This window comes from Vombatus ursinus, unplaced genomic scaffold (genome assembly GCF_900497805.2).
Source record: "Vombatus ursinus unplaced genomic scaffold, bare-nosed wombat genome assembly UNPS02014782.1, whole genome shotgun sequence".
Classification (NCBI taxonomy): Eukaryota; Metazoa; Chordata; class Mammalia; order Diprotodontia; family Vombatidae; genus Vombatus; species Vombatus ursinus.
Window position 1 is genome coordinate 497,685 of NW_020954560.1, and position 16,572 is coordinate 514,256.

Below are 16,572 nucleotides of genomic sequence, written 5' to 3' on the forward strand. Positions count from 1 at the left end.
GAGAAGGAAATGGCAAACCAGTCCAGTATCTCTGCTAAGAAAACCCCAAATGGGGTCGTGAAGAGTTAGACATGACTGAAAATGACTGAATAACATATAAGTATATGTTACAGTAAACAGTCTTATCATAAATAATAATTAGTTCATTCTCTCTCAGATAATCACCAGTTTATCTAGTCTATATCTTGTTTGTGCATTGCTGTTTGTATGTTATCTCCCTATAAGGCTATAATCTCCTTGAGATCTGTTACTATTTTTTGTCTTCCTTTGTATCTCCAGTACTTAGCACAGTGCCTGGCACATAGTGGACACTTAATAAGTACTTGTTGACTGACTGACCAAGCGTTCATCAGAGTCAGACTGTAGAGGGCTTTGACTTATTGAAGTTTTGTGAATAGAGGAGGAACATGGGCAAAGTAGTAAATTAGAAATATTATTTATTGTCATTTCTCTAGCTACTGATGCCTACTACTCTGCTATGATCACTGGGGTTGAATGGATGATATATATGACATTTGTTTCAAGTAGGAACCTATCCATTGACAAAGAGCAAGACGTTTCTTTGATCAGTGTTTCTCAAAACACGGTCAACATAACTGTCCGTTATGGGTTAAGAATCAATAATAGTATTTGAACGTCCATGGACAAATTTTGGGGGGAAGGCCAAAGACTCCATGGTGTGCTACTTAATTTATTCTAAAAATTGGGTCATTCCTAATATGGAAATGTTTTACATGATTGCATATGTATAACCTATATCAAATTGTTTACTGTCTCAGGGAGGGGAGAGAAGAAGGAGAGTGGGATAGAATATGAAACTCAAAACTTTTTTTAAATGTTTTTAAAAATTGTTTTAAAGTGTAATTGGAGGAAAATACTTTAAAAATCAGGTCACTCCAAGTAACTAATACCAGTAGGCAGCACCCTGGTGTCCTTCTGGACAACTCATAAGGGGATTTAGTCTCACTGCACAAACCTCCTAATTTGTGACACAGGCTTAGCATACAAATTGACATGCTTCCCTGTCCAGAAGCTGAAAGAAATCAGGCCAGAGCTAAAAGAACTCAGGCAGCAGGCCAAAAAGAAATTCGGTAAATTAAACTCCGAATTTCTTTTTGATAGAGAATAGGCATTTCTATTGAGGCGGGCCAGGGACAGGGGGAGTGAGTCAATTTCCTGCCATTTGAATCTCCTGCCATTTGAATCCAATGAATTGAAAATAAAATTTTCTTCCATTGTTTAGATGGGCAAAGCAAAATGAAGAGTTTGGGCAATTAGCTAGATGATTCTGATCCCAAACCTGATTTAAAAAAAAAAAAAGAATATGTTTGGCCTGAATGATCCCCATTAAATGATTCCACTGATGAGCTTAATCCAGATAATTTTTTCAGTCCATCATTCCAATTGGACTATGGGGACTCAGACAGAGCATGGTAACATGGGAAACAAAAGGGGGAAGGGGCTTCTATTACAGGAAAGAAAGAGCAGAATCATTCCGGGGGGAAGGGGTAAAATAAGAAAAATTGAGGGAAAATAAAAACCAACAGTGAGCAACCATAAAAAGAGTTTTTTGAACCTGTCTTTAGGGATTGCCTTAAACTCACAAAGTTCCTCTGGGAAAAATAGTGACCCATTTCACAGGTTAACAAAAAACAAAAATAAAAACAAGTTCAGGGAAGCTAAGAAAAAGTTACGTAAGAACAAAACTACAAGCATCCTCATTCTTGTTCAAAGGTTTTACTCATTAGACTTCTTTGTTACCTTGCAATATTATCGTCCAGTTAAACATTTGTAACCTCAGTTTTACCTGGGTCTTTTATGATGCCTGAAGCTCTACTCACTGGTGGAGATTTTCCCAATTCAGTCCTCAACACAGAATAACAGTCTGTCATCCAAAAGGCTCTCAGAATAGAAGGACAATCAATGCCGAGGTAAAATAGGATGCTGTGTTTACTGTTTAGAGACTGAGCATTTAACACAGAGCAGCAGATCTCACGAATTCCAGGGTCAGGCGTGTTTTTGGTTGGGGATGGGGGCAGGGAAGGGGAGAGATGACGTTTGAGGAAGCGTGTGAAAACACGGGATTAGATAATCAACAACAAGGAAGTCAGGCAAGTCAGCACCCAGAAATTGTTCCCAAGAACAGCTGCAATCCAGAAATATTAGCAAGCCCATCTATCTGGGGGTGGGCTATACTCGGCTGAAGGCTATCTGCAGTTTATTCTACTCATTGTCTCACTCCAGAAACAGGAGCTTAGAAATACTTCGGCCTTCATCATTAGATGTTTAGGGAGCAGAGGGTCATATTCTAGAGCTGAAAGGGACCTTAGAGGTCACCCTAGTCCAGTCTCCTCTCCTTAAAGACGAGGAAAGTGAGACCCAGGTGTTCCGCTCAATCCTTTCAAGTTGTGTCCTTTTCTTGGCGACTCCATTTGGGATTTTCTGGGCAAAGATACGGTTTGCCATTTCCTTTTCCAGCTCATTTTACAGATGAGGAAACTGAGGCAAACAGGGTGAAGCGACTTGCCCAGGGTCACACAACCAGTAAGTGACTGAGGGTCAGATTTGAACTCAGGAAGATGAGTCTTCCTAATTTCAGGTCTAGCATTCTATACACTATGCCCTATACACCTAGCTGTCCACATAGACACTAAGTTACAAAACCTGCATTTGAACACTGCAGGTTCACCTCTCTTTCCACTGCACCTTTTAAAAAATTAGGAATATGTGATTAATGTACACAAAAAACAGAGAGCAGTAGTGCCCTGGGAATGGACATATGGTCTGAACTTAAGTCAGAGGCTTGAGTTTCCTGAGAATGGGAAAGATTAACAGTGCTGTGAGGACCAGGGGAAGCCATACTAAAAGCTCACTCCTAAGTCCAGGAATTTGGAAACCTCTCTTCTTTTCAGCCAGTCAGTCAGTAAGCATTTCTTAAGTGCCTACTATATTCAAAGCATGGGGCTAGGTGCTAGGGATATTATTTTGAGGTAATTAATAATGATGATCATAACTGACACATTTTATACTTTAACATATGTTATCTCATTTTATCATCCCAATAAACCTATGAGAAACAACTACAGGTATTTTTATAACCATTTTACAGATGAGGAAACCGAAACCCAGGGCGGTTAAATGATTTGCCTATGGTCACACAGTTACTAAGTATCAGAGTCAGGATTCCAGTTTCACAAACATTTATCTGTACTGGGTAGAAGGACTGCACTAGGGATACAGAGTCAAACAAAACAATACCTCCCCTCAAAGAGCTTACATTTTATTAGGAACCCAGGTCTTTCCACTGTAGAAAATGACCTCTCTTCTTCCATAAAAATCTGAATTAAACAATCAATCAATCAATCAATAAACATTTGTTAAATGCCTACTGCAGTTCAGGCACTGTGCTAAGTGCTGGGGATACAAAAAGAGGCAAAAGATAGTCCCCACCCTCAAGGAGCTTACAATCTAATGGGAGCAAAAATATGCAAACAAATATATACAAACAAGCTATAGACAGGATAAATAGGAAATAATTAACATAGGGAAGGCGCTAGAATTAGGAGAGGTTGGGAAAGGCTTATTATTACAACTACTCAAATGAAAACAACGATTACTTCCACCAGCCAGTCATTTATACAGTGCAATACTATTTTTTAAATTTTAGCCTGGTAACAACCCTGTGAGGTAGCACAAGCATCATTACACTGCTATTAACAAATTAACTTTAGGGGAGTCACCTTACAGGAGCAAATTTCAGAAAGCCACGTGGGACACAGAGCAAGCCAGAGGATGGCGGTCCCAAGGAGAATGCCCTCACAAGGGAAGTGTCTGCACGGGGAGCTATATTTAAAGCTTTGGTATCAGAAGCCAATGCCCTGCCTGTTTTAGGCAGAAATTAGATTAAGGAGCTAAATTTAGGCTGGACTGGAGTTAACCAGATCCCTGGCTTCTCTGGGGAGCTGTGTGCTCCTGTGTATGTGTGTTGGAGTTCAAACGACAAAGAGAGAGAGAGAGGCCAGGAGCTGATTTATGACAGCTCGAATAAAGCCTCATTAAGAATAACAAGTCTGGAAAATGGGAGTCCTCTCTGAATTAATTAAAAATCAGAACTATAGAATTAAAAAATAAAATCATAGTAATGTACTTTCAAGTCATGTAAATATAATATAAGCTAAGACAAGTGGCTTGTCTCAAATAAAATGAGGGTAAATTAATTAACTTATGTTGCATAATGTTTTGTAAACATTTAAATCCTGATTTATATACTACCTATTTTGAACACTTTGCTCAAAAAGAATCTTTAGAATTATTTCAAATTCTAATTTGGTGGGATCTGAATTAGTGAGGTTTAATTCTAATTGAAATGAAATATGTCTCTTCTTCCCCTCCCTCTCCCCCAAACAGCTAGTCAAGTTTTACTAAAACAGCTACCCATGTCTACCATAGACTAGGCTGACCTCTCAGAATCATTAAATGGATACGAAATTAAAGGGAGCCCAAAACTCTAGAAATAACATGGAAAAGCTAAAGATGGAGGTTACTGTGCATTATGAGAAGGTACTGTGAATTATGAAGACAAGGTAGTATACAATTTAAGGAATATTGAAAAACCAAATCGTAGACATGGAGAGCTTTTTATTATGGACTGCCTTGGGCTACATGCCTAGAACTGGGTTCTCTGGATTAAAGGGTACAAACATTTTAGCCACTTCAAAAAAAAAAGTATAATTCCAAATTCATTTACAGAATGGTCAGATCAATTCCACCAATTGTATGTCTTCATTTCTACATAAGTCAATAGTTGTTCATGTTTTCTTGGCCCCACTTTTTTGATCAATAAAGTCTGAGAATATTTCCACATTTTTGGTACCTTCCCTTCCTTTAAATATCTTTTTAAAGTACCCTCACAATATTATCATTTTTAGCACAGATGTTTTCCCTTCTTCTTTCCTTGTATGTGTGTGTCTGTATCTGTGAGTATAAGTGTGCACATGTATGTATGTGTGTATGTACACACATGTGTTTATGGGTACATATACACACCTGTACATATGTGGGTGCATATATGGTGCCGCTGGGTGGTACAATGGATAGAATGCTGGGCCTGGAGTCAGGAAGATGTGAATTCAAATCTGGTCACAGACACTTACTAGCTGTATGATCCTGGGCAAGTCACTTAACCCTGTTTGCCTCAGTTTCCTCACCTGTAAAATGAGTTGGAAAAGGAAAGGGCAAACTACTCCAGTATTTTTGCCAAGAAAACCCCAAATGAGGTCATGAAGAGTTGGACACGACTGAAAAGACTAAACAACAACAAAAATAAGTGTATATTATATATGTATTACATATATGATATATGTGTGTATATACACAGACCCACACCCACAAACACACACTACACACACACACACACACACACACACACATATACACAGACACACTTGATCCTCTCCAGCTGCTTTTCCTATCCCATCTTTTCCATCACACAATTAAATGAAAGATATCGAGAACATAAAATTCCCCTTTTGCTTATTGTATTGATTTTAAAAAAACACTTACACACACATTCAACTTGGTAGAACAAAACACCACCTGACGGACTCGCTTATAACAAAGTGTCTTTAAATCACATACCCAGATCATTCAATAGTCCTTAGGGGATGAAATAATAGAAATAACTATTTAATCACTCTCTGACAGTAAATGACAAGCAAGCATAAAACAAGGAGCTGTATGCTCACTAAAAGTATTTGCCACAAGGATATTTAAAGCTAAGTTTAGGTTAAAGAATTCCTTCCTGATGGCAGGTCCTCCAGATGCTCCAGTTTCTATATAACATTGTAATGATTACATCAAACCCCAAAACATTTCAGAGCCTCTTGGAAGAGATCTGCAATCATTCAAAGGAGTCAACCTATCCACTGCAAAGACCTAATAAAGACTCTCTCTCTTTTTTCTTTTTTGTTTTGTTTTGTGAGGCAATCAGGGTTAAGTGACTTGCTCAGGGTGACACAGCTAGTGAGTATCATGTGTCTGAGGCCGTATTTGAACTCAGGTCCTCCTGACTCTGGGGCCAGTGTTCTATCCACTGCACCCCTAGCTGCCCCTCAAATAAAGACTTTCTACAATCCAGATTTCAGTGTGCATCTGAATGGATACCCTACAGAGATTATTCAATAATACATATAACACAAATAGATATAGATGTATATCTATCTGTATATACAAGGTATCCCAAAAGTTATAGCGCAGTTTCAAGCTTTAATAACTTTAGAAGTATAAATGCCACAAATTTATAAAAACATCATTTTAAGGTTATTTAAATTTCTTTTATACTTTAGTTTTGTGAATTTTGAATAATGCATTTTTATTTTAATTTCATTTTTGGGCTGACCCTTTCTCAGACCAGGTGGATGAGTAGAGAAGGTCTTTTTGCCTGGCCACCTCAGTCACCTGTTTTATCTCCATTAGAATTTTTCTGGTGGGGTGACATTAAAGCTGCCATGTCTGCATTAAAACCTCATTCCTTAGATGATCTTTAAGCTAAGATTACAAATGCAATCCTCAGTCATTAATGAGCAGCAATTAATGTTATTGTTCAGTCATGTCTGACTCTTCATGACCCTGTGGACCTCTGTCCATGAGGTTTTCTTGGCAAAGATGTTGGAGTGGTTGGCCATTTCCTTCTTTAGTGGCAAACAGAGGTTAAGTGACTTGCCCAAATTCACACAGCTAAGAAGTTTCTGAGACTGGATTTGAACTCAGGTCTTCTTGACTCTAAGCCCAGTGCTCTATCAACTGCACCACCAAAAGTTTGAAAATCAGTAACAGCAATGCCTAGTACAACACACTGGTTATGCTGAACTTTTATTGAGAAACATGTTGCTATTTAAAATATGGATATTTTAAAATTTTATACAGTTAGCCTTTCAAGTGTTGTTTTTGTAAGTTTGTACCATTTTTACTTCTGAAGTTATTAAAACTTAAAGCTGCACTAAGACTTCTGGGATGGTCTGTATATATATATGTATATATATGTATATATGTGGATACATATATATGTATGTGTGTGTGTGTGTATATATATATATATATATATATATATATGTTTGTGTGTCTGGGACAGACAGTACAGAAAGAAAAATGAATTTTAGGAAATTGAAAAACACTTGCACTGACTCCAAGCTTGCCATCCCAGCAAAAACTCATCTTTTGAATATGAACATTTTATCAACATTGCTGTATAATAGCATTGAGACCTGGAATACAATTGCCTCTGAAGGACTGAAGAAAGCCATCACACAGAGGGTGATGGTAGGTGTGATCAGAGACCATAATATCTATATAACCAACAAGGAATTCTGAAGAACAGGAACAAGGGATATCATCAAAGAACTATATAATGAAAGACAAAATGGACTGGTCACATGTGAGGGATGACAGGCAGACAGATGGCCAGAATGCTCACTGGCCGCCTTTGAACCAGGGTCACCCAGGATGGGGAGGCACAAATGGATTGCAATCTGCATTGTTGGGGGGAACTCCTACGTCATTGAGATCAGAGAGTCATTTGAGTATCTAAGTTTTTTTGCAATCCTTCCAATATGGACAATTTTCATTCTGTGTCATCTTTGAGAATTTCCTGATGCCTCATGACTTGTAGATGAAGAAAATGAGGCTCAGAAAGGCTGTGTGACTAGTATACAACTTGTATACATACTTGTATAATGACAAGAAAATGGCAGGGCTAGGATGTGAATCAAGGTCTCCTGGCTCCCACGAGAGCTGTTTCGTGCCTTAAACTATTTACATTCCCTTCCCCTAAAGTCCCTGTCAACAGACATGTCATCTATAAAACTCAAGTGGCCCTGCTGAACTTGAGGACAAAAATTGAACACTATAGATTGGTCACAATATCAGAGTTAAGTGACAATGGAAAGTGAATATTATACATGTGTGTGTGTTTGACTTGCATAAGGACTGGCCTTAAAGAATAGTAGGAAGTCTGTTTTCAGTTTCTCCATCTGCCAGCCACCCATTTTTCTCCCAATTGCCCAGAAGTCCCCACTGTGGGGTTTCCTTTTTCTCCCACCATTGGGTTTTGTCCCATATTCTAGACCAGTGATCCAATTTGTAGATTGTGTGTGACACCCAGGGTAAGATTGTACAGTTATTGCAAGAGGTCTGAAAATACATATACAACACCATTTTTTTCAGGAAATACATTATCAGTTGCCTGAATAAATAACAGGTGTCACAGTTTGTCTTTCAAATACATTTGGATGTTGTCACAGTTAATAAAATACAAATCCATCTGAAAGCATTTATTATATATTATATATGATAATTATTATACATATTGCACATATTATATATAGAATTATATATTATAATCCTATATGCATATTGCATTTATTATATGTAGATATATATGTATACATACATACATATATATATATATACATATTGTATATATTATACATAGAATTGCAATTCATAATGACCTCTTGTCATTATGTATCTGCAGTGTGGCAGAAATAGTGCTGGACTTGGTATCAAAAGAGACCTGGGTTTAAACTTTGACTCTGAGCCTCAGTTTCTTCATCTGTACAATGGGATAATTAATCAACAAGCAATTATTAACTGCTTAATATGAGCATAGTGTATGGGATAGAAAGCCAAAAATAAAACCATCCCAATCCTTAAGGAGTTTTCTGTCAAGGATATCTTTAGCAGGGGAAAACAACATATACACATTTAAGTGACTATAAAATATATATAATAAATACAAAGTAACTTGGGAAGGGACACTAGAATCAGGATGAATCGGGAAAGGCTTCTTGTAGGGGGTGGTCCTGGATAATAATATTTGCAGTAGTTACCTTAGAGAATCATTGTGAATCATAGTGAATCATTCAATGAAATAATGTAGCTAGTTTTACTCGCACCTCTCTCTGCTTTATAGCTGTTTATATATTCATTTTCTCTTCTACTTGATTATACCCAAGTAGAATGGAAGTACTTTCAGGGGCGGGTTTATTCCATTTTTGTTTGGGGTCTTTCTCCCCCAGGAGTACTTTGCTTATAAAAGAACCTTTCTGATTGTGAGTTCCTTAAAGGCACCAACTTGATCCTGTATCTCATTCATTCATCACCTAGCATAGTATTTTGTGTTTAATAACCTCAATAGGAGACACTGGAGTTCAGTGGACAGAGTACTGGGCCTGGAGGCAGGAAGACCTGAGTTCAAATCCACCCTCAGGTACTTTGTAGCTATGTGACCCTGGACAACCTTAACCTCTGATTGCCTGACAGAATGGACCCATTGGAACCCCTGAAGAGGAAAACGGCAAAGCAGTCCAGTATCTTTGCCAAGAAAACCTTAAATGGGATCACAAAGAGTCAGTCACAACTGAACAACAACAAAAGGTGCTCTATAAATGCTCTATGAAATTGGCTAATATGATTAAATCTCATTTACCTTCAAGAAGTAGCCTAGTACAGTGGAAAGAAAAATGGATTTGGAGTCTTTGTGTCTGCCATTTACCAGATATGGAACTCTGAATAAAATCACTGAATTCTCTGTACTTCAGTATCTTCTGTAAAATGAGGGGATTGAACTAGAAAATAAATATGTGTATATATACACATACATATATAAATATATACACACACATATACACACAAATATCACTAAACTCTGTAACCTAAGAACAACTTAGTGTTACCCCTACCATATAACAGCAGCATTATATCTGTAATGTGTGTATAACACATATGTATATATAATATGTATATATACACCTGTGTATGTATATACACATACATATATGTATGTCTCACTAGTATTAATTAGCAAGGCCTTATCTCAAAGGAGATGTAGGGATTTCAGAGCTGTGCTAGGGCTAAAGAAGGGAGGGATGGGAGCAAGCATTTATTAAGCACCTACTGTGTGCTAGGCACTGTGCTGAGTGCTTTATGATTATTATCTCATTTGATTCCCACAACAACCCTCAAAGGTAGGTTCTATTGCTACTGCCATTTTAGAGATGAGGAAACTGAGGCAAAGGTTACATGACTTGCCCAAGGTCACACAGATAAGAAGTGTCTAAGGCTGGATTTGTATTCAGGTCTTTCCTAACTCCGGCCCAGCACTCTAGCCACCCCATCACGTAGCTACCTACCTTTAGGCTAAGGGAGTAGAAAGCAAATTTGGAGGGGAGCAGGTGTGGTGTGGGGAAGATGAAAGCAGTTTTCAAATGCTTTCATGTTGGTGACTACCTAGTCCATCGATCTGTAATACAAACCTTACGCAGGATTGTACTTAGGCTGGATTCTGACAATGTGAAGTGATGCTGCCTGGATCTCAGAAACAATTCTATCTGGGGCATGTCATTTCATTAAGTGCAATTACATTATGACTCCCAAAGCAAGTCAATTCACTGGGGAGACATCTCCAGAAGAAAGGAAAATATACTGCTGTCTGACAAAGTAGAGTGTCCTTGTCCAAAAAAAAGGGAGTTAATTATCCAGATAATTCAAAAGCTAAAACCTAGCTTTCTGCCAAATTATTTAGGTAATTCCCACCACACTACCCTTGACTCTTCAGAGTCTAACAGACATGGTTCCCCGCAATTCCCTGCAAAAATGAACAAATCTGCTTGAGATTCAAACCAACAAGCATTTGTTTATCAAGCTCCCTAGACAGCTGTCTAAGAGCACAGGTTACAGATGGATTGCTGATATGCGTCCGAGGGAGTTTCCAAACCGGGAGTTCCTTCATCGATGACAAACAGCAGCAGCTGTCCTTTAAGGTCCACAAAGTACTTTACGTATATCACTTCATCTGACCCTCACAACAACCCTGTCAAGTAAATTCTATAGGTATTAATAGCCCCCTTTTACAACCTCAGGAGGCTAAGGCTCAGAAAGGTTAAATGATTTGTCCAAGGACGCACAGCTAGTGTGTCTGAAGTGGAATATAAACCCAAGACTTCATAATTTTAAGTCCAGTGTTCTATCCACTAGGCAACACTGTCTCTCTGGATCTCAGCATTGTCCCACTCACCCCACACGGCCAGCCGATCGACTTCGAAGTCTTGTCAAATCTACCTATGTAACATCTCTTGCGTCCCATTAGCCCCCTCCTCACAGGGCCACCCCTCTATTTCAAGCCCTCAACACCTCTCCTTTGGATTATTTCAACAGCCTCCTATTTATTTGGTCTCCTTGCCTCAGTTCTCTCCCCCTTCAAATGAATGCTCAGCATTAGCTTTCAAAGTGGCATTCCTGAAGCATAAGCCTGACCATACTGTTCCCTTGAGCAATATAAATTCCAGTGGTTCCCTCTTACCTCCAAAATCAAACTTCTCTAAAACAAAAGTTCCCTTCAATTTAGCTCCAACCTACCTTTCTCTCTTTGTTATTCACTATTCCTCTCTCTCTGCTCTGAAATCCAGTCACTTGGCATTTCTACTGCCCCTCCCACCCCTCTGTCTTAGTATAGGCTATCCCGCCCCTGTTACTTAGAATGCAGTCTTCATCTACCTCTGCCTCAGAATCTCCAAATTCCTTCAAAATTCATCTCACGCACCACCACATGAAGTCTCTTCTGTGTCCCCCCACCCCCTGCTAACACATACCACCTTATATTACCTTGTACGTCTAGTTCTAGAATTGTATGTAGAATTTCTAACTGTATAATTTAGAATATGATTCCTCATATTAACTATTGTTTCTTTCGCATATACTTACATAAGTATATGTTATCCCTGCTCATATCTTAAGTGTAGGGATTGGTTTTTTGTTTGCCTTCTTAACCCCAAATAATAGCACAATGCCTCACACATGGTAGCTACTCAAAAAATGTTTGTTTCTTGACTTATCTAGATATATATATATATCACCTCCCCCTTCCCAGATATACAAACCTCCATTGAAAACACAAAGACAAAAAGAAATCAGTCTTTTTGAATAAGAAGTTTACATTTTACTGAAGGAAAAGGTAAAACATTTAGACAGACAGACTGATACAATATGATTACATATAACAGATACTTAACAAACATTGGTCATATTGAATTTTAACAGTCCTGTAACATTCAGGGCCAGTGACAAAATCTTGTCTGCTCAGACACCCGCTTTCTACTTGCATGGGTCCTATTCTTCATCTGACTGTCCCTTCCCATTTATTTCAAAACCCTTCAAACAAGACACTGGCCACGCAACATGCAAAATAGCTGGGGACAGTTTGCATAACTATCCAGTAAATCCAGTACATGCTTGCTGAATCCAAAGAGCTCTGACTAAAACATGAGGGTGGGGACAGAGAACAGGGGAGTTATCCAGTTAGCTGTTCACATTGATAGAATTCACTGAATAATTGCTTGGGTTTCCATTTGCCTGGTAGATGCCAGTTTTTAATCTGCCCTGAGTGCCCTAGCTAGGAGCCTTCATTCCATGAAGCCTATAGTCTGATTTCTCCCTCGAAGAGGCCTTATCGCCAACCAAATTTCAAGTTCATTGGAGTCAAGGTTTTTTCCCTGACCTTCCCTTCTACCTCCTTTGAGGCCTATGAACAAAACGGCGCATTATGAAAGACACTCCCCTTCCCACGTAGGACTGAGGACTGTTTCAGCCAACATGGTGAAAGAGTGGGCCCCTTGAGAGTAGAATTAGCCACAATGGGCAGAAGTTGCAGAAGGACAAATTTGGGCTTGATGACAGTCCCAGAGTGCAATGGGCTGCCTCAAGAAGTGGGGGATTTCCCCTCCTTGGAGGTTTTCGAGTCCGGGTTGGACTATCGGGTATGTTCTACTGGGAATTCCTTCTGTGTGTGAGTTGCACCAGATGGCTGTGAAGTCCCTTCCAACATTCAGGTTCTATGATTCTGCTCGTCCTTCATCTCAGGGCAGAAGCAACCCATTCAGCCTCCCTGACACCAAAAATACTCCTGTCAAATATGCCAAATATTTGCAAATATATGCAAATAACTGCAAAAAACCGAGATGCTTAGTTATATAATTATTTCCACACTTTATCATCACTGGATTTCACAGTGAACCAAATTCTTTCTCCTTCCTTCCTTCCTTCTCTCTCTCTCTCTCTCTCTCACTCTCTCTCTGTGTCACACACACACACACACACACACACACACACACACACACTTCTCCTTCATTACTTCCAGACCCTGACAGGTCAAACTGAGCTGGACAGAGCCAGAACAAGCTTGGTGACACTAAGCAAGTCCACCTCCAGCCACGCTTCCACAGCCTATGCACAGCTACCCTCAATGGGGAAGGCTCAGGCCTGCTTCACTCACCCTTTTGTAGACATCTTCCTGGCTGGCCTCATATTTCTGTTGCATGCGCTCCTCCAGGAAGTAGATGCGCAGCTTGAGACTGAAGTTCTCCTTCTTCAGGTCATTGAGGTGCTGGGACAGAGTACGGTATCCATTAGACATGGTGGGCAACCCATGTGGCGGAGCATCACCAATCCCCCCGCTCACCCGAGGAACATGTCAAAGCAACAGAGGGGCATAAATCAAGCCAGATGGGAAGTTACGGAAGGAGACAGGCTGGCCGGCAAGGGGGGTGGTCTGTGCCGGCTGGAGGGGCGAGGGCTCTATGGACACATGCTCCCAAGCAGCCTGCTTTCTCCAGAGCCTCGCTTGGGATTTAGCAGCTCACACTGGGTGCCAGAGTTCAGCCTGCTTTCCTTTTTTACCTCGGGGAGATATTTGTGGAATCCCTGACAGGGGAACATGCTGCATGAACTCAGACACAAGTGGTGTTATCTGATCCCAGGCAAGGAATCGACTGTCACCCTCCCAGAGCCTGACTGGCTCAACTGCAGGCAATTAACAGCTTCTCTGAAGAGAACAGGGACTGGTACCCAGAAGCTTCCAGGAAATCAGAAAAGTTGGGGTTAGGAGGAGAGAGGGAAGACTGCAAGAGAAGGGGCAAGAGAAACGTGGGGACAGTGGTCGGAGTAATAAAAACCAAAGGAGAGTGACCGGGGGAAAAAGATGGCAGCTGGCAAGACAGTCTGCTAAACATGGGCCATATGCCAAATGCCCACTTTCTGTGAGGTATGGATCTCACTACATTTCATTGTCCAGAAGGGACTCCAATTTTCTTCTGTGACCACACTGCCTTTCCTCAGACCAATCAATATGTGCAAATACACACACACACACACACACACACACACACACACACACAGAGGCAGCTCTCTGGTGACCATTCATCATCTATCATAAGACCATAGTATATAGAAATAGAAGGGATTGTAGAAAGCTTCTATGTAGTGAAACCACCTCATTTTACAAATGGTGAAACTACCCAAAGAGGCAAAGTAACTTAATTTGCTGCAAAGTCACATAATAGTAAGTAGCAGAGTTGATATTTGAACTCTGGCTGATTCAGGGAGAGGCAGAAAGAGAACTGAATTTGGGGACAGAAAGCCTGCGTTCAATCCTTAGCTTTGCCACTGAGTAGCTGCATGACACAAAGACAAGTAGCTTCAACCCTCATGACCTCAGTTTCCTAATCTGTAAAATGAGGGCAGCTAGATAGCACAGTAGATGGAGCACAGGGCCTATAGTCAGGCATTCCTCAGTTCAAAAGTGGCCTTAGACACTGTCTAGCTGTGTGACCCTGGGCAAGTCACTTTACCCTGTTTGCCTCAGTTTCCTCATCTGTAAAATGAACTGGAGAAGGAAATGGCAAACCACTCTAGTATCTTTGCCAAGGAAACCCTAAATGGGGTCACAAAGAGTCAGGCATGACTAAAACAACTGAACAACAACAAAGTCAGTAGGGATTCATTATATTAAGAAGCCCAGCACCTACCAAAGTGCCTGAAACATAGTAAGTAAATAATAAATACATAATGATTGATTCCAACTTTAAATCTATGATCCTATTAGCTGTTAAATGGAGAATGCTGGGAACAGACAAAATTATCTCGACATTGCCCTCCAGCTTTAAGGTGGTTCTAATACTGTACTCCAAAGCCAATGTTTTCTCTCCACATTCTAAGGGGAGGAGCTGTTTTTCCTTTTTCAGTTACATCTTACAGACTTAAAAAAAAAATCTATGCTTTACACAAACTTACAAGGGGCAGACTGCCAAGTGATCTCTAGGGAAAGGAAAGAAAACAACCCAAAACAAAATAACAGCACGTGGAGCGATTAGCCAGGAGAGCCAAGCTTTCTGGCAGCTTTGTCCCTGACCAGCCCCACCCACCCTGGCACGGGCTTTAACTCCCTCACCTGTCAAATGACGCTGCGATCTCAGCTCCAGATAGTGCAGCTTAAGAGCTCTGAGTGACAGCTGAGACATAAGCAGGAAGTATTATTTACTGCACATCACAAGAAACAATGAAGGTGACTGAAAGACAAGCCCATTGACCGGATGCCAAACACAGGGGCTTGATGTGGGGAAAAAGGGGTTCAAGAGGAGGAGGACTTTTGGCTCTGGGACCGACCTGCTTCATGTCAAAATGGGCAGGTTCCTGAAACCCAGAAAGGTGGTGCTGGTCCTGACTGGGTGGTACTCTGGGCGCAAAGCCATCATCGTCAAGAACATTGATGATGGGACCTCCGCCCTTGGTGGCAGGCATTGTCCACTCCCCTCACAAAGTGACTGTAGCAATGGGCAAAAAGAAGATTGCCAAGAGATGGAAAATCAAGTCCTTCATGAAAGTTTATACCTACAACCACCTCATGCCCACCAGATACTCTGTGGATATCCCATTGGACAAAACAGTTGTCAACAAGGATGTGTTCCATGACCCTGCACTAAAACGAAAGGCGAGGAGGGAGGCCAAGGTCAAATTTGAAGAAAGGTACAAGACAGGCAAAAGCAAGTGGTTCTTCCACAAGCTACGGTTTTAGAACTACTTTGTTGGTAAATAAATAAAATGTTTATTAAAAATGAAAAAAAAGAGGAGGAAGAAATCTTTCATTGCCAAATTATATCTTTTTCTCACTAAGCTACTTGAGGGCAGGAACTGGTGTTCTGGGTTTTCTGTTTTTGTTTTTGTTTTTGTTTTATGTATCTCCAACTTAGCACCGTGCCCAGCACATACTAAACATTTAATTCAAGGGTGGGGAAACTGTGGCCTCAAGGGCAGGTTCCCCACCCCTGATTTAATTAATGTTTATTGATTGATTAATAACTATGGAATTGATTTTTATGTGCATGTGCTGTTGTGCCAATGAGATTTTTCCGGTCTAAAAGCAAGAACCATGTGATTTACTCATTTTTGTGTCTCCTGAGATACCTTGCATAGTGCTGTTATTGCCACAGCAGAATTTGGCACACTGTGAAATTCAGTGAAGACACACCGTCTCCCCAGTCCTTCACATTCTTTCTCAAAACCTCACGCATTCATTCATTCATTCAAGTATTTTTGGAGCGGCTGCTATGGGAAGAACATCACTATGCAAGGTATCCCAGGAGACACTAAAATTATCACACGGTCCTTGCCCCTAGACCCAAACAATTTCACAGGCACAACAGAACACAAAGAAACCAATTCCATAATTATTAATAAAGCAATTAG

The 16,572-nt window shown here is 40.2% G+C and overlaps 1 protein-coding gene and 1 pseudogene across 1 annotated transcript in view; one reads left to right on the forward strand and one right to left on the reverse strand.

The window, feature by feature from the left end:
* The window catches only part of LOC114046382 (myomegalin-like), a 243,814-nt gene that overhangs the window by 167,476 nt on the left and 59,766 nt on the right, over positions 1-16,572 (reverse strand). Inside the window, exon 4 of the mRNA XM_027866699.1 lies at positions 13,325-13,435. Within this exon, the coding sequence (XP_027722500.1) occupies positions 13,325-13,435 (111 nt within the window). The remainder of the gene's footprint in view (positions 1-13,324; positions 13,436-16,572) is intronic.
* LOC114046383 lies at positions 15,508-15,901 on the forward strand (annotated as a pseudogene).